The sequence below is a fragment of the Dendropsophus ebraccatus genome, chromosome 8 (genome assembly GCF_027789765.1).
Source record: "Dendropsophus ebraccatus isolate aDenEbr1 chromosome 8, aDenEbr1.pat, whole genome shotgun sequence".
Taxonomy (NCBI): domain Eukaryota; kingdom Metazoa; phylum Chordata; class Amphibia; order Anura; family Hylidae; genus Dendropsophus; species Dendropsophus ebraccatus.
Genome location: NC_091461.1, coordinates 99,669,832 through 99,692,393, shown reverse-complemented (window position 1 = coordinate 99,692,393; position 22,562 = coordinate 99,669,832). Strand labels below are relative to the sequence as shown.

General features: G+C 53.3%; 1 protein-coding gene across 1 annotated transcript; it reads left to right on the top strand.

The window, feature by feature from the left end:
• The first annotated feature begins 1,807 nt into the window (after positions 1 to 1,807).
• Positions 1,808 to 21,756, top strand: EFCAB14 (EF-hand calcium binding domain 14). The gene is made up of 11 exons (XM_069981201.1): positions 1,808 to 2,222; positions 12,410 to 12,558; positions 13,603 to 13,748; positions 14,280 to 14,378; positions 14,872 to 14,982; positions 15,108 to 15,152; positions 15,368 to 15,529; positions 15,609 to 15,659; positions 16,094 to 16,187; positions 19,830 to 19,937; positions 20,491 to 21,756. Exons 1-11 carry the CDS (start codon positions 1,984 to 1,986, stop codon positions 20,658 to 20,660), a joined length of 1,374 nt encoding a protein of 457 aa, XP_069837302.1. The 5' UTR covers positions 1,808 to 1,983; the 3' UTR covers positions 20,661 to 21,756.
• The last annotated feature ends 806 nt before the right edge of the window (positions 21,757 to 22,562 follow it).

Below are 22,562 nucleotides of genomic sequence, written 5' to 3'. Positions count from 1 at the left end.
GCAGAAGGAAGTCACATGGGGAGAGAAAGTGTAGCCACACCTTAGTAAGTCTTACTCTGGCTTTTGTAGAGGAAGGATGCAAGCCAGATCGGTCCCTGTAGTAGCCAAGAAGGGCCCTGGCTCCTGCTAGGTCCCCTGTGGACAGTCTTACTCTGGTCTCTGTAGTGAACGGAGGCACAGGAGACACCTTTTTTCTTGAAAGCAGCTTTTCCACAAACTATGCACTGCTGAACGCACTCTTAGAGGAGACAAGTCAGGGATCACTCCAAGCCACACCGAGAACCAGTCTAAAAGAGCAGAAGAGTATCCTGCAGAAGAAAGAAACTGATCCAGATAGAGTACGTAGGCTCCCAGCAACTTTGCTCTATCTCGCAGTGTGGGTGTAATCGGAAAATTCTGACCACTCTCCTCATCCCAGGTAACAAGGTCTGGGGCTTGTGTCACCCTCTAGGACGGGTCGCCCGACACTGGTGGCAATAGGTGGTGCAAAAACCAAAGAGTCAAAACACGGGTATGAATATTCTCTCTACTCTCAAGTATTCTACTTATTCTCCTTCTAAAGTTCCGGCAGAGCACATTTCTACCCTGGGTTGGGACTCTCTAGACATCCTCCTCTCTACTTCTCAGAACTTTTACTACCTCTCAGCACGCAACTCAGTCGGCATGTATGTATCTCTCTCTCTCACAACTTCCCACCACAGTTCGAGTAACTAAAGATATTATCAAGTCAAAATCTTAATATATATCACTGCATTGAGTCTTCCTACTGTAAAGAAGAGTTTATTTGTTTTAACTGGACTCAGTGGTTATTCGCTAAATACCTACACAGCCATTGCTTCCTCCTTGAGTCATCTCCCCTTTCTGTGGGTGGCGGTACCAATAGTCTGGGTGGGTCATAGCTCCACTCCGGACCACCATGATAAGCACCCAAGGGATCCCCTCACATCCCGGCAGGTCACCGACCATAGGGGAAAGGATATAGCCAGCCCCTTTAAAATAAAAGCAGGTGTGCCAACATACCTGTGTGCCCAACCGGCACTGGCATCACAACCTAACATCTGGCTGAGCTATATCCAGACCAACCACCATAGAAGTGGTGTTACCACCTAGCAAGTGACCGGTCAAGCGTACACCACACATACAAAACAGAACTACAGCATATACCGTCCATTATGCAGTATCAAAGATATTCTCCTAAACAGGTATCCCAAGATTATAGCTTGTCACTGGAGATGAGCGAGCCGGCTGAGGGTGTAAAATATAGACTGGTGTAAACTGCCTACAGCAACCAATCGCAGCTCAGCTTTCAGCTCTGGTAAAATGAAACAGGAGCTTTGATTGGTTGGTGGGGGCAGTGGTGAGGATTATCCGCTCCCAATCCGTAGTGTGAACTGGCCCTTATTGGGTAATACATGGGGGTATAAAGCAAATAGGTGTTTATTATAGTTATGTCGGGTTGCATATATAATATATATATATATATATATATATATATATATATATATATATATATATATAAATATATATATATATATATATATACACTCCGGAGATGTCTAATTTTGCCAATACATTGCTTTAATAAAATTACTTTAAATTAAATTGTAGGTTGTCAATCTGAACCAATTAGAGTCAAGCTTTCTTTTCTAAACAGCCAAGCAAATAAGAGCAGGGCTTTGATTGGTTACCATAGACCGGATAGCAGGGTGAGTTGGCTCTGATAGGAGGAGAGTCAACCGCGTCATCAACAGCCAATCAGATCCAAGTCTGAAAACGAAAGTGTAATTCTGAAATTCTGATTGGACGCGGGAACGTCACTGACACACCAAGGACTGTGACCGTAGTGCGGCCGAGCTGGAGGCTGGGAGAACCGCCTACCGTGTGACTGAAGCGTCAGGAGTCGGTGGAAAGGACGGAGCTTCCTCCGGTGACGCGGCGGCTGAGGCTCCGCCCGGTGTCTGGAGGTGGTCCCGGCCTGTGTCCATGGGCTCCGGAGCTCTGTCCGCCGGGCCCCAGGCGCCCCCGACACCCCATAAGAAGATGAAGAAGCGGAAAGAGCTGAACGCCCTGATCGGCCTGGCGGGAGACGGCGGCAGGAAGAAGGCAAAGAAAGGCTCCGGGCACCGGCTCCTCCGCACCGAGCCCCCGGCCTCAGACTCCGACACATACACCGAGGAGGACGAGTTCTCTGCGGCGGGGGAAAGACGCGGCCGCTGCGGGAGGTGAGAGACCGGGGGAGACCGGAGGACGGGCCCATTACCCCCAACATCTACTGCTCCTCCTCATCCCAGTGCTCCCAACATCTGCCCCTCCTCATCCCAGTGCTCCCAACATCTGCCCCTCCTCATCCCAGTGCTCCAACATCTGCCCCTCCTCATCCCAGTGCCCCAACATCTGCTCCTCCTCATCCCAGTGCTCCAACATCTGCCCCTCCTCATCCCAGTGCTCCCAACATCTGCCCCTCCTCATCCCAGTGCTCCCAACATCTGCCCCTCCTCATCCCAGTGCCCCAACATCTGCTCCTCCTCATCCCAGTGCTCCCAACATCTGCCCCTCCTCATCCCAGTGCCCCAACATCTGCCCCTCCTCATCCCAGTGCCCCAACATCTGCCCCTCCTCATCCCAGTGCCCCAACATCTGCCCCTCCTCATCCCAGTTCTCCCAACATCTGCCCCTCCTCATCCCAGTGCCCCAACATCTGCTCCTCCTCATCCCAGTGCTCCCAACATCTGCCCCTCCTCATCCCAGTGCCCCAACATCTGCCCCTCCTCATCCCAGTGCCCCAACATCTGCCCCTCCTCACCCCAGTGCCCCAACATCTGCCCCTCCTCACCCCAGTGCCCCAACATCTGCTCCTCCTCATCCCAGTGCTCCAACATCTACTGCTCCTCCTCATCCCAGTGCTCCCAACATCTGCCCCTCCTCATCCCAGTGCTCCCAACATCTGCTCCTCCTCATCCCAGTGCCCCAACATCTGCTCCTCCTCATCCCAGTGCCCCAACATCTGCCCCTCCTCATCCCAGTGCCCCAACATCTGCTCCTCCTCATCCCAGTGCCCCAACATCTGCCCCTCCTCATCCCAGTGCCCCAACATCTGCCCCTCCTCATCCCAGAGCTCCCAACATCTGCCCCTCCTCATCCCAGTGCCCCAACATCTGCCCCTCCTCATCCCAGTGCTCCCAACATCTGCCCCTCCTCATCCTAGTGCCCCCAACATCTGCTCCTCCTCATCCCAGTGCCCCAACATCTGCCCCTCCTCATCCCAGTGCCCCAACATCTGCTCCTCCTCATCCCAGTGCCCCAACATCTGCCCCTCCTCATCCCAGTGCCCCAACATCTGCCCCTCCTCATCCTAGTGCCCCCAACATCTGCCCCTCCTCATCCCAGTGCCCCAACATCTGCCCCTCCTCATTCTAGTGCCCCAACATCTGCCCCTCCTCATCCCAGTGCTCCCAACATCTGCCCCTCCTCATCCCAGTGCTCCCAACATCTGCCCCTCCTCATCCCAGTGCTCCCAACATCTGCCCCTCCTCATCCCAGTGCTCCCAACATCTGCCCCTCCTCATCCCAGTGCTCCCAACATCTGCCCCTCCTCATCCCAGTGCTCCCAACATCTGCCCCTCCTCATCCCAGTGCCCCAACATCTGCCCCTCCTCATCCCAGTGCCCCAACATCTGCCCCTCCTCATCCCAGTGCCCCCAACATCTGCCCCTCCTCATCCCAGTGCCCCCAACATCTGCCCCTCCTCATCCCAGTGCCCCCAACATCTGCCCCTCCTCATCCCAGTGCTCCCAACATCTACTGCTCCTCCTCATCCCAGTGCTCCCAACATCTACTGCTCCTCCTCATCCCAGTGCCCCCAACATCTGCCCCTCCTCATCCCAGTGCTCCCAACATCTGCCCCTCCTCATCCCAGTGCTCCCAACATCTGCCCCTCCTCATCCCAGTGCCCCAACATCTGCCCCTCCTCATCCCAGTGCTCCCAACATCGGCCCCTCCTCATCCCAGTGCTCCCAACATCTGCCCCTCCTTATCCCAGTGCCCCAACATCTGCCCCTCCTCATCCCAGTGCCCCAACATCTGCCCCTCCTCATCCCAGTGCCCCCAACATCTGCCCCTCCTCATCCCAGTGCCCCCAACATCTGCCCCTCCTCATCCCAGTGCTCCCAACATCTACTGCTCCTCCTCATCCCAGTGCCCCCAACATCTGCCCCTCCTCATCCCAGTGCCCCAACATCTGCCCCTCCTCATCCCAGTGCCCCAACATCTGCCCCTCCTCATCCCAGTGCTCCCAACATCTGCCCCTCCTCATCCCAGTGCCACAACATCTGCCCCTCCTCATCCCAGTGCCACAACATCTGCCCCTCCTCATCCCAGTGCCACAACATCTGCCCCTCCTCATCCCAGTGCCACAACATCTGCCCCTCCTCATCCCAGTGCCCCCAACATCTGCCCCTCCTCATCCCAGTGCCCCCAACATCTGCCCCTCCTCATCCCAGTGCCCCCAACATCTGCCCCTCCTCATCCCAGTGCCCCCAACATCTGCCCCTCCTCATCCCAGTGCTCCCAACATCTACTGCTCCCTCCTCATCCCAGTGCCCCCAACATCTGCCCCTCCTCATCCCAGTGCCCCAACATCTGCCCCCTCCTCATCCCAGTGCCCCAACATCTGCCCCTCCTCATCCCAGTGCTCCCAACATCTGCCCCTCCTCATCCCAGTGCCCCAACATCTGCCCCTCCTCATCCCAGTGCCCCAACATCTGCCCCTCCTCATCCCAGTGCCCCCAACATCTGCCCCTCCTCATCCAGTGCCCCCAACATCTGCCCCTCCTCATCCCAGTGCCCCCAACATCTGCCCCTCCTCATCCCAGTGCCCCCAACATCTGCCCTCCTCATCCCAGTGCCCCAACATCTGCCCCTCCTCATCCCAGTGCCCCAACATCTGCCCCTCCTCATCCCAGTGCCCCAACATCTGGCCCCTCCTCATCCCAGTGCCCCAACATCTGCCCCTCCTCATCCCAGTGCCCCAACATCTGCCCCCTCCTCATCCCAGTGCCCCAACATCTGCCCCTCCTCACCCACTGCTCCCAACATCTGCCCCTCCTCATCCCAGTGCTCCCAACATCTGCCCCTCCTCATCCCAGTGCTCCCAACATCTGCCCCTCCTCATCCCAGTGCTCCCAACATCTGCCCCTCCTCATCCCAGTGCTCCCAACATCTACTGCTCCTCCTTACCCCAGTGACCCCAACATCTGCCCCTCCTCATCCCAGTGACCCCAACATCTGCCCCTCCTCACCCCAGTGCCCCAACATCTGGCCCCTCCTCATCCCAGTGCCCCAAACATCTGCCCCTCCTCATCCCAGTGCCCCCAACATCTGCCCCTCCTCATCCCAGTGCCCCAACATCTGCCCCTCCTCATCCCAGTGCCCCAACATCTGCCCCTCCTCATCCCAGTGCTCCCAACATCTGCCCCTCCTCATCCCAGTGCTCCCAACATCTGCCCCTCCTCATCCCAGTGCTCCCAACATCTGCCCCTCCTCATCCCAGTGCCCCAACATCTGCCCCTCCTCATCCCAGTGCTCCCAACATCTGCCCCTCCTCATCCCAGTGCTCCCAACATCTGCCCCTCCTCATCCAGTGCCCCAACATCTGCCCCTCCTCATCCCAGTGCTCCCAACATCTGCCCCTCCTCATCCCAGTGCTCCCAACATCTTGCCCCTCCCTCATCACCCGTGCTCCCAACATCTGCCCCTCCTCATCCCAGTGCTCCCAACATCTGCCCCTCCTCATCCCAGTGCTCCCAACATCTGCCCCTCCTCCATCCCAGTGCTCCCAACATCTGCCCCCTCCTCATCCCAGTGCTCCCAACATCTGCCCCTCTCATCCCAGTGCCCCCAACATCTTGCCCCTCCCTCATCCCAGTGCTCCCACATCTGCCCCTCCTCATCCCAGTGCCCCAACATCTGCCCCTCCTCATCCCAGTGCCCCCACACATCTGCCCCTCCTCATCCAGTGCCCCAACATCTGCCCCTCTCATCCCAGTGCCCCCAACATCTGCCCCTCCTCATCCAGTGCTCCCAACATCTGCCCCTCCTCATCCCAGTGCCTCCCAACATCTACTGCTCCCTCCTCATCCCCAGTGCCCCCAACATCTGCCCCTCCTCATCCCAGTGCCCCCAACATCTGCCCCTCCTCATCCCAGTGCCCCCAACATCTGCCCCTCCTCATCCCAGTGCTCCCAACATCTGCCCCTCCTCATCCCAGTGCTCCCAACATCCACTGCTCCTCCTCACCCCAGTGACCCCAACATCTGCCCCTCCTCATCCCAGTGCCCCCAACATCTGCCCCTCCTCATCCCAGTGCCCCCACCATCTGCCCCTCCTCATCCCAGTGCCCCCAACATCTGCCCCTCCTCATCCCAGTGCCCCCAACATCTGCCCCTCCTCATCCCAGTGCCCCCAACATCTGCCCCTCCTCATCCCAGTGCCCCAACATCTGCCCCTCCTCATCCCAGTGCCCCAACATCTGCCCCTCCTCATCCCAGTGCCCCTAACATCTGCCCCTCCTCATCCCTAGTGCCCCCAACATCTGCCCCTCCTCATCCCAGTGCCCCAACATCTGCCCCTCCTCATCCCATTGCCCCAACATCTGCCCCTCCTCATCCCAGTGCCCCAACATCTGCCCCTCCTCATCCCAGTGCTCCCAACATCTGCCCCTCCTCATCCTAGTGCCCCAACATCTGCCCCTCCTCATCCCAGTGCTCCCAACATCTGCCCCTCCTCATCCCAGTGACCCCAACATCTACTGCTCCTCCTCACCCCAGTGACCCCAACATCTGCCCCTCCTCACCCCAGTGACCCCAACATCTGCCCTCCTCACCCCAGTGCCCCAACATCTGCCCCTCCTCATCCCAGTGCCCCCAACATCTACTGCTCCTCCTCACCCCAGTGCCCCCAACATCTGCCCCTCCTCACCCCAGTGACCCCAACATCTGCCCCTCCTCACCCCAGTGCCCCAACATCTGCCCCTCCTCATCCCAGTGCTCCCAACATCTGCCCCTCCTCATCCCAGTGCTCCCAACATCTGCCCCTCCTCATCCCAGTGCTCCCAACATCTGCCCCTCCTCATCCCAGTGCCCCCAACATCTGCCCCTCCTCATCCCAGTGCCCCCAACATCTGCCCCTCCTCATCCCAGTGCCCCAACATCTGCCCCTCCTCATCCCAGTGCTCCCAACATCTACTGCTCCTCCTCATCCCAGTGCCCCCAACATCTGCCCCTCCTCATCCCAGTGCCCCAACATCTGCCCCTCCTCATCCCAGTGCTCCCAACATCTGCCCCTCCTCATCCCATTGCCACAACATCTGCCCCTCCTCATCCCAGTGCCCCAACATCTGCCCCTCCTCATCCCAGTGCCCCAACATCTGCCCCTCCTCATCCCAGTGCCCCCAACATCTGCCCCTCCTCATCCCAGTGCCCCAACATCTGCCCCTCCTCATCCCAGTGCCCCAACATCTGCCCCTCCTCATCCCAGTGCCCCAACATCTGCCCCTCCTCATCCCAGTGCCCCAACATCTGCCCCTCCTCATCCCAGTGCCCCAACATCTGCCCCTCCTCATCCCAGTGCCCCCAACATCTGCCCCTCCTCATCCCAGTGCCCCCAACATCTGCCCCTCCTCATCCCAGTGCCCCAACATCTGCCCCTCCTCATCCCAGTGCCCCAACATCTGCCCCTCCTCATCCCAGTGCCCCAACATCTGCCCCTCCTCATCCCAGTGCCCCCAACATCTGCCCCTCCTCATCCCAGTGCCCCAACATCTGCCCCTCCTCATCCCAGTGCCCCAACATCTGCCCCTCCTCATCCCTGTGCCCCCAACATCTGCCCCTCCTCATCCTAGTGCCCCAACATCTGCCCCTCCTCATCCCAGTGCTCCCAACATCTGCCCCTCCTCATCCCAGTGCCCCCAACATCTGCCCCTCCTCATCCCAGTGCCCCAACATCTGCCCCTCCTCATCCCAGTGCCCCAACATCTGCCCCTCCTCATCCCAGTGCCCCCAACATCTGCCCCTCCTCATCCCAGTGCTCCCAACATCTACTGCTCCTCCTCACCCCAGTGACCCCAACATCTGCCCCTCCTCATCCCAGTGCCCCCAACATCTGCCCCTCCTCATCCCAGTGCCCCCAACATCTGCCCCTCCTCATCCCAGTGCCCCAACATCTGCCCCCCCTCATCCCAGTGACCCCAACATCTGCCCCCCCTCATTCCAGTGCCCCAACATCTGCCCCTCCTCATCCCAGTGCCCCCAACATCTGCCCCTCCTCATCCCAGTGCCCCAACATCTGCCCCTCCTCATCCCAGTGCCCCCAACATCTGCCCCTCCTCATCCCAGTGCCCCCAACATCTGCCCCTCCTCATCCCAGTGACCCCAACATCTACTGCCCCTCCTCATCCCAGTGCCCCAACATCTACTGCTCCTCCTCACCCCAGTGACCCCCAACATCTACCGCTCCACACCACAGGCACCAAACATCTGCCCCTCCACACCCTAGTGACCCTTAACATCTGCCTGTCCTCACCCCAGTAACCCCAACATCTGACCCTCCCCACCCGTGACCCTCAACATCTGTCCGTTCTCCCCAGTGACCCCCAACATCTGCACCTTTACCTGTTTGTGATCCCCAACATTGCCTCTCCTCACCCCAGTGACCCCCAACACCTACCCCTCCACACCCCAGTGTTCACAACATCACTCTCCAGGCTGAGCTGACCCTGCTTCATGACACAAAGCCATAGTCACTGTCCAGGCTGAGCTGACCCTGCTTCATGACACAAGACCATAGTCACTGTCCAGGCTGAGCTGACCCTGCTTCATGACACAAAGCCATAGTCACTGTCCAGGCTGAGCTGACCCTGCTTTGTGGCATTAGGCCGTAGTCACTGTGGAGGGTAAACTGACCCTGCTTTGTAACAGGATGCGGCAGCCACTGCCCAGGTTGAGCTAATCCTGCTTTGTGACACAATGCCACACTCACTGTTCAGGCTGAAGTGACCCTGTTTCATAACAGAAGTTCACAGTCACAGTCCTGGCTGAGCTGATTCTGCTTCATGACAAAAGACCACATTTATTGTAAAGACTGAGCTGATCCTGCTTTGTGATATGCGACTGCAGTCACTGTCCAGGCTGAACTGACTCTGCTTCATGATAGAAAGGGCCATAGTACATGGAGCGATAATCAGCCGATTCGGCTAACTGTCGCTCTGTGTAATAGAGACAGCGATCATCGGCTGATCGTTTCTTTAGGTCCAGACTTAAAATCATTGGCCGCCGATGCGTGGCCGACAGCTAACGATTATACCGTTCATACCTGACCTCTCCACGCTCCCGGTCTTGTCCTGCCTTCTGCTCTCTTCCCTGCACCGCGCACTGCAGCTTCTCTCAGGTGACAGACCGCTCAGCCAATCATTGTCCGGGACCACTGTGGCCAGTGATTGGCTGAGCAGCCTGTCAGCTCAGAGAAGCGGTGTCGGGAAGTGAGCAGAAGGCGGGAGCGTGGAGAGGTCAGGTATAAACAGTTTAGGGCAAGGGCTGCACAGACATTGCTATCGATGTTTGTGAAGCCCTTGCTTAACGATAATCAAACCATGTAATAGGCTTAGTAAATGAGCGCCGATCTAGCACATCGGCACTCATTTAAATTATTGATCAGGGTGCCATCGGCCCATCTAATAGTACCCAAAGTCACAGTCGCTGTCTAGACTGTGCTGATCCTGCTTTGTGACAAGAAGCTGCAGTCCACTGCCCAGCCCAAACAGACCCTGCTTCATGACAGGAGGCCGCAGTTGCTGTCCAGGCTGAGCTGACCCTGCTTCATGACAGGAGGCCGCAGTCACTGCCTATGCTGAGCTGACCCTGCTTCATGACAGGAGGCCGCAGTCACTGTCAAGGCTGAGCTGACTCTGCTTCAAGAGAGAAGGCCACAGTCACCTCCCAGGCTGAGCTGACACTGCTTCATGACAGGAGGCCGCAGTCACTGCCTAGGCTTAGCTGACACTGCTTCATGACATGAGGCCACAGTCACTGTCCAGGCTTAGCTGACACTGCTTCATGACAGGAGGCCGCAGTCACTACCCAGGCTGAGCTGACACTGCTTCATGACAGGAGGCCGCAGTCACTACCCAGGCTGAGCTGACACTGCTTCAAGACATGAGGCCACAGTCACTGCCCAGGCTGAGCTGACACTGCTTCATGACAGGAGGCTGCAGTCACTACCCAGGCTGAGCTGACACTGCTTCAAGACATGAGGCCACAGTCACTGCCCAGGCTGAGCTGACACTGCTTCAAGACATGAGGCCACAGTCACTGCCCAGGCTGAGCTGACACATCCTTCCATTATAAGTGGTTGCTAGAAATAGTGTCTCCTCTCATCAGGGTTATGTGGGGCAGGGCTCCAGATGGCGACCAAAATGGTCGCCAATGCGACTGCCATTTTGCAAATGGCGCCCAGATTTATTAATCTGGGCGCCATTTGCGACTGGCCCCGGCGGCGGCGCGCTGTCTCTTTAAGATGCGCGGCTGATGCGCGGCTGCCCGGGGTGTCCCGTCCTATCCCCGGCAGCGCGGCGCATCAGTGAGCTGCCTGGGGCCCTGACTTCCGGCACAGGAAGCGCACGTCAGAGACGCTTCCTGTGTCAGAAGTCACAGCCCCGGCGTACACTGACGCGCCGTGCTGCCGGGGATAGGACGGGACACCCCCGGCAGCCGCGCATCAGCCGGGGACAGCACCTAAAGAAGAAGAGGATCGCCGGGGGAGCGGGTTGTCAGGTGAGTTTGTTTGTTTGTTTTTTTTTAAATACTGCTTAGCATAAAGGAAAGGGGGGGGGCTTTATAATGGGGGGAAGAGAAGGGGGGGCATCTATAATGGGGGGAGAAGAGGGGCCATCTTCAAGGGGGAGAGAGGGGGCCATCTATAAGGGGAGGGGGTATCTATAAGGGGGGAGAAGAGGGGGCATCTATAATGGGGGGGGAGAGGGGGCATCTATAAGGGGAGAGGGGGCATCTATAAGGGGAGGGGGTATCTATAAGGGGGGAGAAGAGGGGGCATCTATAATGGGGGGGGGAGGGGGCATCTATAAGGGGAGGGGGTCATCTATAGGGGGGAGAAGAGGGGGCATCTATAATGGGGGGGGAGAGGGGGCATCTATAAGGGGAGGGGGTCATCTATAAGGGGGGGAGAAGAGGGGGCATCTATAATGGGGGGGGGGAGAGGGGGCCATCTATAAGGGGAGGGGGGTCATCTATAAGGGGGGGAGAAGAGGGGGCATCTATAATGGGGGGGAGAGGGGGCATCTATAAGGAGAGGGGGCCATCTATAAGTGTAGGGCAAACTGGCTGCAGACACTGGGAGATAGATATATGCACAATTATTATTATCAGGGCCCCTCAGGTGTCTGTATTGTAGGGGGTCACTTGCATTAGTCACTAGGTGAGAGATATATCTATCTATATACACATCTTGTGGGGGGTCACTATGGCTGCAGTCAGAAGTCTAGCTCAGTATGTATAGACTGTTGCAAGCTTTTAAAGGGAACCTGTCACCCCCGATGCCGGGGTGACAGGCTCCCAACCCCCCGTTAGAACCCCCTATACTCACCTCATCGCGCCGGGTCCCGCTTCTGAAGATGGTCGGGTCACGGAGATCTCAGCCGCTGCAGCCCGGCGCGCACACTGAGAGATGAGTCCAACGCTCATAGAGAATGACGGAGTGCTGGACTCTCCCGTCATTCTCTATGAGCGTTGGACTCATCTCTCAGCGCACGCCGGGCTGCAGCGGCTGAGATCTCCGTGACCCGACCATCTTCAGAAGCGGGACCCGGCGCGATGAGGTGAGTATAGGGGGTTCTAACGGGGGGTTGGGAGCCTGTCACCCCGGCACGGGGGTCGACAGGTTCCCTTTAAGTTCAAGTTCAGAAGAGTAAGCCTCATTAGAAGGCTAGCCAAGTGAGGCTGAAGTACTGAGTCAGACTGAAAACGTTCAACATGGAAACTTGCAACTTGACAACCATATACAAACTAAGAAAAGAAAGGATCTAAAGGAGGAGGATGCTGCCGCGGCCTCTGCACACAGTAAGTCCCATTTAACATAACATTAATATTACATGGTTTAAAATGTTGGCGACCAAATATTCTATTTGGCGCCTAAATTTTTCAGGTTAGGAGCCAATGGCTCCTAGGTAAATTTTTTAGTCTGGAGCCCTGTGGGGATGAGCGGGAAGCGCAGTCTCCTTGTGTCATCATTGGCAGGCCAGGGACGCCAGTCGCCTCTCATGTAGCTTGCTATCATTCTGTGTAGAATGATAATAGAGTGTCTCTTTAATACATTTCTCTTTAATCTTGTTGTTTTCTCGCAGGTGGAGTGTTCTGCAGTGCTGCCGGTTGTGTTATCCTCTATGCGGCTTCATCGTGCTTGCAGCGTGCATGATGACATGCGTCGGCCTGGTCTGGATGCAGGTTGCTCTAAAAGAGAACATCGATGCCCTCAAAGAACAGTTCAAAGGAAGTAAGAAAGCAATAGCCCCAACATGGCTGGAGGCTTAACCTTTCATAACCAGGATTCTAGGCAGTGATATGAGTAAAGGGAATCTGTTGTAGTATATTGGTCCTTTTGGTTTGTATACCTGAAAAACAAAGTGGGACATCTATCAAAACTGGTGTTTTAAATAAAGCGCCGCCCCTTTTGACTGTCCAGAAGACCCTGCACCTGGCGCAGGCATTGTGGAACAAATTTAAACTGGCTCGCTTGGGAGCAGGTGTAGATTTGTATCATGATTTATACCTGCGAGCGGGCTTAAATCATGACAAATCTGGCGGGGAAGGAGGCCTTGGAAACACCCCCCTCCATTCGCCCATTAGGCGGGGGGAGGGGGTGATAGAAGGGGTGACTCTGCCTTTTTTCCATGGTGTACGCCAGGGGTGCATGATGATAAATTTTCCCTAAAGTTTGATTGTGCATATAAAGAGCCAAAGAGGTGTGACCATGGCACTGGGTTGCCCCAGGCTGGTAGTCACTGCCATCTCTGCCACTCCTTCTATGATTGACACAAATTACAGGCACCATTCATTGATATTGAGGTACATGTATGGTGAGTTCTCACTCAACAGTGGCTTTATTGAGTCATTAGGGCACTGAGAATCTGTAGATGGAGAGGACGTCAATTATGAACGGTAAGAGGCGTTGCTGCTCGGGCAACATTAGTGCCATGACTAAGTCTCCTTGGCATGTCAAATGAACAAGTTTTTTTTTCGGGCGTACAAGCTGCAGAGATCCAATATGCAGTGACCATTGCTGACCGTGCAACAATCGCTGTGTGACACTAGTAGTGCTTACAGGCTCCCTTTTAAATATAAAACCAGTGTGAACAAAGTACACAGCGAGGAGGACCTGATCATTCATTTTATCCGATAGCTCTGTACATAGAGAATCCTGTTGATTGTTATGTCTTGTGCCGGCTTCCAGCCCCCTCACCCCACCAGTGCTTCCATACTCCTGTACACGAACCCTTTAGGGCCTTTTCGTACACTTATGGTACACTTATGTTCTCAGTGGAGTCCACGCAGCGGAATTCAGTCCAAGAAATTCCAAAAATTAATGAAGACTTGCTGGTTAAAGAGAGACGTCTGGAGGAGATTGTGAACGGAGACCAAGGTTTAAATAGAATGTGGACAAACATCACAGAGGTGAATAAGCAGGTGAGTGATGTCAAGGACTGTACTTCTGAGAATATGCAATATTACAGTAGAGCCTTCATAGTGTGACTGCTCTTACAGTAGAGACTCCATAGTGACTGCTCTTACAGTAGAGGCTCCATAGTGTGACTGCTCTTACAGTAGAGGCTCCATAGTGCGACTGCTCTTACAGTAGAGGCTCCATAGTGTGACTGCTCTTACAGTAGAGGCTCTATAGTGTGACTGCTCTTACAGTAGAGGCTCCATAGTGTGACTGCTCTTACAGTAGAGGCTCCATAGTGTGACTGCTCTTACAGTAGAGACTCCATAGTGACTGCTCTTACAGTAGAGAATCCATAGTGTGACTGCTTACAGTAGAGGCTCCATAGTGTGACTGCTCTTACAGTAGAGGCTCCATAGTGCGACTGCTCTTACAGTAGAGGCTCCATAGTGTGACTGCTCTTACAGTAGAGGCTCTATAGTGTGACTGCTCTTACAGTAGAGGCTCCATAGTGTGACCGCTCTTACAGTAGAGGCTCTGTGGCTGTCTTGTAGATTGCTCTCCTCACCAGCGCTGTCAATCAGCTGAAGACGAGCCTCAAATCAGCATCCGATCTTATCAACCTTCCTAAAACAATGGAGGAGCTGCAAAAGGTGCGAACTGCCCCCAATATTAAACATTCCCCAACCTGTTACCTGTCCTTATGTCCTCTGGCCTTTTACCTATCCCCCCCCCCCCCCCCCCCCCCCCCCACACACACACATCTTTGTCCTCCAGCCTCTTACCTGCTACTCCTCCTCTGTGTCTTCTGACCTCTTACCTGCCCTTCCTCCTCTGTGTCTTCTGACCTCTTACCTGCCCTTCCTCCTCTGTGTCTTCCAGCCTCTTACCTGCGCCCCCCACTCCTCTGTGTCTTCCAGCCTCTTACCTGCGCCCCCCACTCCTCTGTGTCCTCCAGCCTCTTACCTGCGCCCCCCACTCCTCTGTGTCCTCCAGCCTCTTACCTGCGCCCCCCACTCCTGTGTTTTCCAGCCTCTTACCTGCCCTCTCTCTCCTCTGGGTCCTCCAGCCTGTAACTCCCCCTCCCCACCCCACCCCATGTCCTCTTACCTGTGCCCATATGTTACTGTGCATCCTGTGTTGCAGAGTGTGGCCACTTTGGGCAGTACATTGACCAGTGTCCATCATGATGTGGAGACCCTACAGACTGCAGCCGAGGAGCAGAAGAAGAAGGTGGAGGCTCTGCAGAAGGAACTGGTGAGGTTTTTTTTTCGCCATCAGGTTCTGTGGAATCTCCCCCCCCCCCCCCCTTGATCCCACTGCATTGTGGGATCAAGGGGTTGTTCTCCAGCTTACTCACACAGCGTTCCCACGTCTTGCAGGTTACCTCAAAGGTCCCCGGTCCAGGCCAGAGCCCTTTGGTACAGGTAGGTGCCCATTCTTTCTCCTGGGTGGAAGACACCCTGGTCTGTGACTGTGCTTCAGGTCATTAGGGGGTGCTGGGGTTTGAATGTGCTGTAGGCGTATAGTGGGCGCTCTGGTCTGTCAGTGTGCTGTGAATCTATAGGGGGTGCTGTGGTCTTACTGTCCCTGTGCTGCAGGTGTATAGGGGTGATGTGGTCTGACTATCACTGTGCCGCAGGTGCAGAGCTCTCTGGAGGATCTGAACAGCACAGTGCAGCTGTATGTGAGACAGAACGATCTTCGCGTCCACAACATGGAATTCACTGTGTCTAACATAAGCCAGAGAGTGACAGTCCTAGAGGGAAGTCATACTCTGCAGAGAAAGGAGGCAGAGGCCACCGTGAGTATTGGGCCTGGCTCTGGAGTTGCAGGGTCTGTGGGCCTCATGCTCAGTTCTCAGAATTGTCTGTCTTTTCTAGGTGGAAAATTCAACAGATTTAAGTAATGAAAGCCGTGCGGATGCCTCAGAGGTGAGAGCTGGACCAAGTCTTTTTCTGGGGGACATTCGCATTCATGTATCACCTTACAGTCCAGGGCTACAAAGGAAGGGCTGTTGTGTTTCCAGGAACAGCGCCACTCTTACCCATGGGCTTTGTGTAATACTGCATCTTTGCCCTCTAAATAGCAGACGCATAGACCCATGTATGATTCCAGATAGCCCTAGCTTCTTGTGGGATGGGTTTGTAGATGAGGATGATTCTAGCTCTAGGTACCTCTGCAGGTCAGAGACAGAAGCCACCAGATGCACCACATCTGAGGGCTCAGGATGGTGCTGTGTACTCACATTATATACTCGTATTTGTACACACAATGGGAGTCAGTAGCTTCTGCCCACCCCTCCTGCTGCTCTGCTCACATTTCTTGTCCACACTTCATGGAGTACATTTATGTTTTTTCTCCTTAGAACTCAAAGCGAGAAGATACTTCAGCAATCCAGGAGCAGCTGCAGCTCATCCATGTGCTGACAAACGCTCCGGACAGCGACAAGGAGAAAGTGGGTGAGTGTCCATGGACATTTGCCTGTAGAGCATAGACCACAATGTGGAGCGCCAACGCAGAAATAGTAATACAGTACAGAGTCTGCTGTACAGAAGTCTGATACAGAAGCTGTAACAAGGTGCTGAGTCCCCTATCATATAGACGCTGTAATAAGGTGCAGAGCCCCCACAACCCCCATACACACTCCTCACTGGTGGCTGTGGACTTTTCCTCTACATTTTCTGGTCATGAACTATACCGCCTACCTGCAGTGTGGTCCCCAGGATGACAAGAGGCTGTTCATTATTCTTCTGAGGTGCCTAAACCTGGAATAAAGCCACAATGTGGGGCAGGGGTACAGGGGCCACTAAGAACCTGATTCTGCCTCTTGTTCTGGATTCTGTGTTGGGTGAAATGCTCACAAGGAGTCTGAGCTGCGCTTGTTGCCATTAAATTACTTGAAAATTGCCTCAGCTGTTACCATAGTACCCCAGTAGTCTGTGTGCATTTCATTGGTCACGTATCGTGGCTCAGTCCTTTACGCGTGATTTAAGTTTTGTTGTGGCAAGTGGTTTCTAGGTGCCCCTAAAAGTAACTCTGCCCATAACAACGCCCACCCTACTTACTTTACGAAGTGGTGCCAGCAGCAGACAGTTAATCTTTCTTAGTCTAAGTACGAACTGATTGGTGACCATATCCACCATTGTTCTTAACGAAAGTAGGTTCAGACTACAGAATCTGCGCTATGGCCGGACTAGGGATGTCACGATACCATAATTTTGAGTTCGATACCGATACCATCTTTTTTCCTTCGATGCTCGATACCAATTCGATACTTTATGAAGTTTGGGGAAAAAAAGCTTAAAAATACAAATATAATGCCCCTCTGCCCAGATGGCAGATATAATGCCCCCTATGTAGCATACCGTATTTTTCGCTTTATAGGACGCACCTTTTGATAAGACGCACCCCTGATTTTAGGGGAGAAAAATAGAAAAAAAAATATTTTGCTCATTGTCACAGTTTGGAGATAGCATATAGTGCCCACATAGTAGCCAATCCCCCATAAAGTGCCCCACATAGTAGCCAGTGCCCCCCATAGTAGCCAGTGCCCCCCATAGTAGCCAATCCCCTCATAGTAGCCAATCCCCCCATAGTAGCCAGTGCCCCTCATAGTAGCCAGTGACCCCCATAGTAGACAGTGACCCCCATAGTAGCCAGTGCCCCCATAGTAGACAGTGACCCCCTTAGTACCCTGTGCCCCCCATAGCAGCCATTTCCCCCCCCTAAAACAACAAACCAGTAACTCACCTGTCCGGCGGCCCCAGCAGCTCCTGTCTCCCGTCGGCCGCGCGCACTTCCGACATCCTCCGGGCACAGGCAGCGGGGTACAGAGACGCTGCCTGTGCCGGAAGTGTCCTGCAACCTCTATCATGAATGATAGAGGCTGCAGAACACATCCAGGACACAGGCAGTCTCTGTACCCCGCTGCCTGTGCCCGGAGGATGTCGGAAGTGCGCACGGCCGACGGGAGACAGGAGCTGCTGGGGCCGCCGGACAGGTGAGTTCCGGGACCACCTCCGCCCGCTCGCTCAGCTGACAGCCGATCAGGAGCCCAGGAAAGTGCTGCTCATTGCACTTTCCCGGGCTTCTGATCAGCTCAGCTGAGCGGCGATGCGGAGGGGCAGGCTGGGCGGGCGGAGGGGATCGCTCAGAGCCGCTCACTATGCATATGCATAGTGAGCGGCAATACAGGGGGCGGGCGGGACGGCTTCCATGCGGTGCTCTGCACTGCTTGGGAGCCGTCTTCGCTTTATAAGACGCACTTAGATTTTCCTCCCACTTTGGGAGGAAAAAAAGTGCGTCTTATAAAGCGAAAAATACGGTATTTTTATTTATGTGACTTTTAAATCACTTTTTTTTTATATATTTTACAGTATGGAAAATTATTTATGTAATGATGCCAAATAGGTTTCTTTTTTTTTTTTTTACTTTTTTGAAAAAAGGGAAAAGGGTGGGAGATTATTAGAACTTTTATTATGAATTTCTTAAAATTTTAAACACTTTTTTCCCACAATTTTTAATTCCCCTCTACCTCCCAGCATAACTCCTTGTGCACAAGAAAGTATGCTTGGAGTTGTAGTGCCTAAGGAGGTATGCTGGAAATTGCTGTGCACAAGGAGGTATGCTGGGAGTAGTTGTTGTGTCAGTTAGCTGCTGCTGCTGCACAACTGACACTCCCAGCATATCTGCTTGGGCACTACAACTCTCCTCCCAGCATACCTCCTTGTGCAAAAGGAATTATGTTAGGAGTTGTACTGCTCAACAAGGCATTGCACTGTATCTTATTTGCCCATATCAGAGGGTTATTTGCTGATAGTTTCCCTATAATTATGGATTAATGGACCTGCTGGGAGTAGTAGTATTACCTCAGCCTGACCCTTAGCACTCCAGGAGCCATATAGAGTCTCTCCAGTCTGGTTCTAGCCAGAACTCCCCCTGGTAGAGCCTTGGGGCCCGTGTGGCCCTTGCGCACCAGCAGCTCCACCACCATAGGAGCCTTGTGCACACTCCTCTTCCGCAGTCTCTGTTACAGCTTCTCCATGACTGAGGGGGACAAGCTCCATAGCAGCCCCATGTGCACCACTTCTGTGTAGTCACCCCCCAGGGCCGCATCCCTCGGCACATCTACAGTGCCGCAGCTGTCAGCCCTTAAGTGTGCACAGGAACCAAAAAGGCAGTCCTGCTCTTCCCCCACCACGGCCCTCAGCTTTACCGGCTTCCTAGGACTCAGCCCCTGGACTCGGACGTGCAGTTTCCCATCCCCCAGTGAGGCGGCACTGACAGGTATACTGGGCGGTGTACACTACGTACAGTCTGTGCTCTCCACAGCCCTGTCGCAGCACAGCGACCTGCTACTAAACTAAGCATCACTCTGCATGAACTAGCTGCACCCAGGGTGGGTATTGAGGTGGTTCAGGCGTCATTATATGGGAATGCTTAAATGCCTGCTGCCCGCGGGATCGGCTCAGGAGGACGGCATGTACACAGTAAAATAGCCGGCAATAGCAATTGCTAAGTGCCGTTTATTTGAATTTGGCGCCGCCGGGTGTGGAGGGTGTGCGGTCAGCAGAGGTGACACTAGGGGACAGTGGGTGCACAGAGAACATGGCCGGCGCTCAGATGGCTGCCTGCTGTGTTCTCTGCGCTATACTTTATGTTAAACTGCGCTATTAGGCAGTTTAACATAAAGTATCGATACCAGGAAATCCTGGTACCGAACCGTTTTTATGCCCGGAATATCGATAGTAGTATCGATATTTCGGTGCATCGTGCATCACTAGGCCGGACAGATTCCACGTTCCGCCGAAAGAACTTACATGTCTATTCTTTCAGCGGAAAGTGGAATTGGCCAGCCCGTAGAATGGTGTCTATGGCATGGTTGGAAATGTGCACGGCCATGAATAGGTACGAGCCACGGAATCTGCCAGAACTTCTCAGCGCGGATTCCGTGATGTGAACCTACCCTTAAAGTGTTTTCAAAGCAGTGGAGTATATATATATATATATATATATATATAATGTGTGTGGGGGGCCACTATACCAGGTATGAGACATGGTCAGGTAAAGTGACATAAATCTTTACTATGTCTTTGCTTTAGATGATACTGTGACATCACCTCCCCCTCGGGAAAAGAAGAATCTGAGGTCGGCGCTGAGAAGACGCGAGCGACGCAGTTTGTATTTACCAGGAATCTCTACAGTACAAGGCAAGGCTCGGGGGACATACGGTTTTCCCCGACCACTGGATATTTGTATGACTGGCGACAGCCTAGAACCAGGCAGCAGTAACATGCCATAATGAAACAGCAAGGCCCCTTCACTACTTCCTGGGCAGCTGTATTCCTTGGCAGCAACTCCCCACATGAGCATATTTTATACAATCTATGTGGATTGAATGCCATTTTTGCTATGTCAGTCTAATTGAAATGTATAAGGAAGGAGATATTTGGATAATGGGAGTTACATGGGGGACTGGAGTCTGGAATACAGGGAAAGTGGAGGTTGGAGGGGTGGGTGACAGAGATCTGCTATTAGCTCCCCCCTTTTTTTCCAGAACATAAACACTTGGCCAGGCCCACAGTGGGCAAGTGTATGGCTGGCTTTAGATTCCCCCGATGGTGCTAGGGCAGTGGACTCTTACAATACCTCTCACCCAGTCAGATCTTCTGCTAGCAGCTTAGGCCCAGCCTGGGGGTGGACAGTCAGGGTCAGGCAGTCCTGGTTGCATTGTGTACTGACTGCTGTTTTCTTACTGTATAGAGCTTGAGGATTTCTTCAGGAGGTCTGCACAGGGAATTGATGGGGCCTTTTCTCTGGAAGAGCTGGAGCTCCTGCTGGGTCGACTGCAGCGCCGGTCACTGAAGGAATATGATATTAATGGAGATGATCACTTCTCGCTGACAGAACTGAAGCCGCTGGTCGTAGTTTAGCTGGATCTGAATGCTGATCTTCCACCCACAATAGAGATCACTGAGCCCCACACCCAGCCGGCTGCACTGGATCCATCTTCTGTGATGGAGAAGTAGAAATTCATTTTATCTTTAGAATGACAACTTTGTCATCTTATAGTTTACATGAACTTGCCTTAAACTTTTGTCTTGCACTTTACCCAGCATCTGCCCCTCCACCTGTACATAGAAAACCAATGAGGATCCAGTACTGAGAAATGCACCTGTTGGGCTCTTGTGTGTGCCATGAATCAGGGGCAAATTTGACATGTTTATGAGCTTGGCACACAGATCAGCATGAGAGACTTAAAGGACGATCAATCTCAGCAGCTACTCAACCCCTTGATGCTTTTAGAGATCCTCCAGTGTACACAGAGTTAATGGCTCAGGGTGGGGAGGGGCACTGAGAGGATTTTGACAAGATTTAATTCGTAAACTGCGTATTGTTCCAATAAATGCATCCATCAACTTAAGGAGGTAATCTGGGGAGTAACTTGTTTTAATAAAGCTACTTTGTATTAAATTACTTGAAGTTATATTTATACACCATTTTGTTAAATGGGAGCAGTAAGGGGTGCCATGACTGCAGGGCTGTCCAAGCTCTGGTCCAGCACTATTGATACTATGCATGGAGGGGAGCTGGCTGTCAGTATTGCTCTGTACGCAGTGAATAGTGGTCACTGCTAGATCTGCCAGTCCTTCAACTCAACACAAGAGGCTCTAGTCACCCCCTTACTGCTGTTTAACATAAGAGTGTAGTGTTAGTAAACTTATATTCAAGGCATATAGCTTTTATTAAACAAAACATTCTCCAGAGAACCCTATAATATGTGGGGGGCAACATGTGAAACAGCTGAGTGGCTGGTGCCCATCTTTACCTCTGACAAGTGCACTTTACATGGCAGACTGTGTTGGAAGTGATATGAAGGTCTTCCATACAAATCTGTAGTACTCATGAGGCAGCCATATCTGGAACACTTCCTACACAGATCGAGGCTGAAAATTGTGGAAGCCAATGGACCCTGTGATCATTCAGCTCCAAAGTTGTACATTTCTCTAATAAAACTATTTGTATAGATGTAAGTGTCCTATGGGTGTGACTGGATATTGTCAATAAGAAACCTGTGTACATTGTGCGCAATACAACCCTTATGACTTCATGCAGGGTCAAGGTCCTAGAGCGGCTAGCACTTACCACATTTAGGGCAGTCACACAATCCATATATGAGCCGTGTACAGACTGCTATGGAATAGATTGTTGCCACAAGCACTGAAAAAGTTAAAGCCCTATTTACATCAACAGATGTCTGATATTTTTGCAGCCAAAACCAGGTCCTAGAGACCGATTTCTCCTCTTTTCAAATCCATTCCTGATGTCTGCTTCAAAAATGTCAGATAGTCTGTTTGTGTAATAGGGCCCTCTGCTATGGATCCTTAAAGGGGTAGAGCACACAAAAAAAAAAATCTTTCAAACCAACTGCTGCCATGAAGTGCCAGAGATTTGTAATTTACTTCTATTAAAAAAATCTCAAGCCTTCCAGTACTTATCAGCTGCTGTATGCCCAGCAGGAAGTGGTATTATTTCCAGTCTGGAGAGCAGGAGAGGTTTTCTATGGGGATTTGCTCCTTCTCTGGACAGTTCCTGACATGGACAGAGGGGGCAACAGAGAGCACTGTGTCAGACAGGAAAGAAAACACCACTTCCTGCTGGACACACAGCAGCTGATAAGTACTGGAAGGCTTGAGATTTTTTAGAAGTAAATTACAAATCTCTGGCACTTCATGGCAGCAGTTGATTTGAAAGAATTTTTTTTTTTCGTGCACTACCCCTTTAAAAGGGAACCTGTCACCCCCCGTGCCAAGTTGACAGGCTCCTGACCCCCC

Coding starts and splice junctions, on each gene's coding strand:
- EFCAB14 (XM_069981201.1), top strand. CDS start 1,984: ATGGGCTCCGGAGCTCTGTCCGCCGGGCCCCAGGCGCCCCCGACACCC. Junction 13,749..14,279: donor TCACAGAGGTGAATAAGCAG/GTGAGTGATGTC, acceptor GCTGTCTTGTAG/ATTGCTCTCCTCACCAGCGC. Junction 16,188..19,829: donor CAGCGACAAGGAGAAAGTGG/GTGAGTGTCCAT, acceptor TCTTTGCTTTAG/ATGATACTGTGACATCACCT.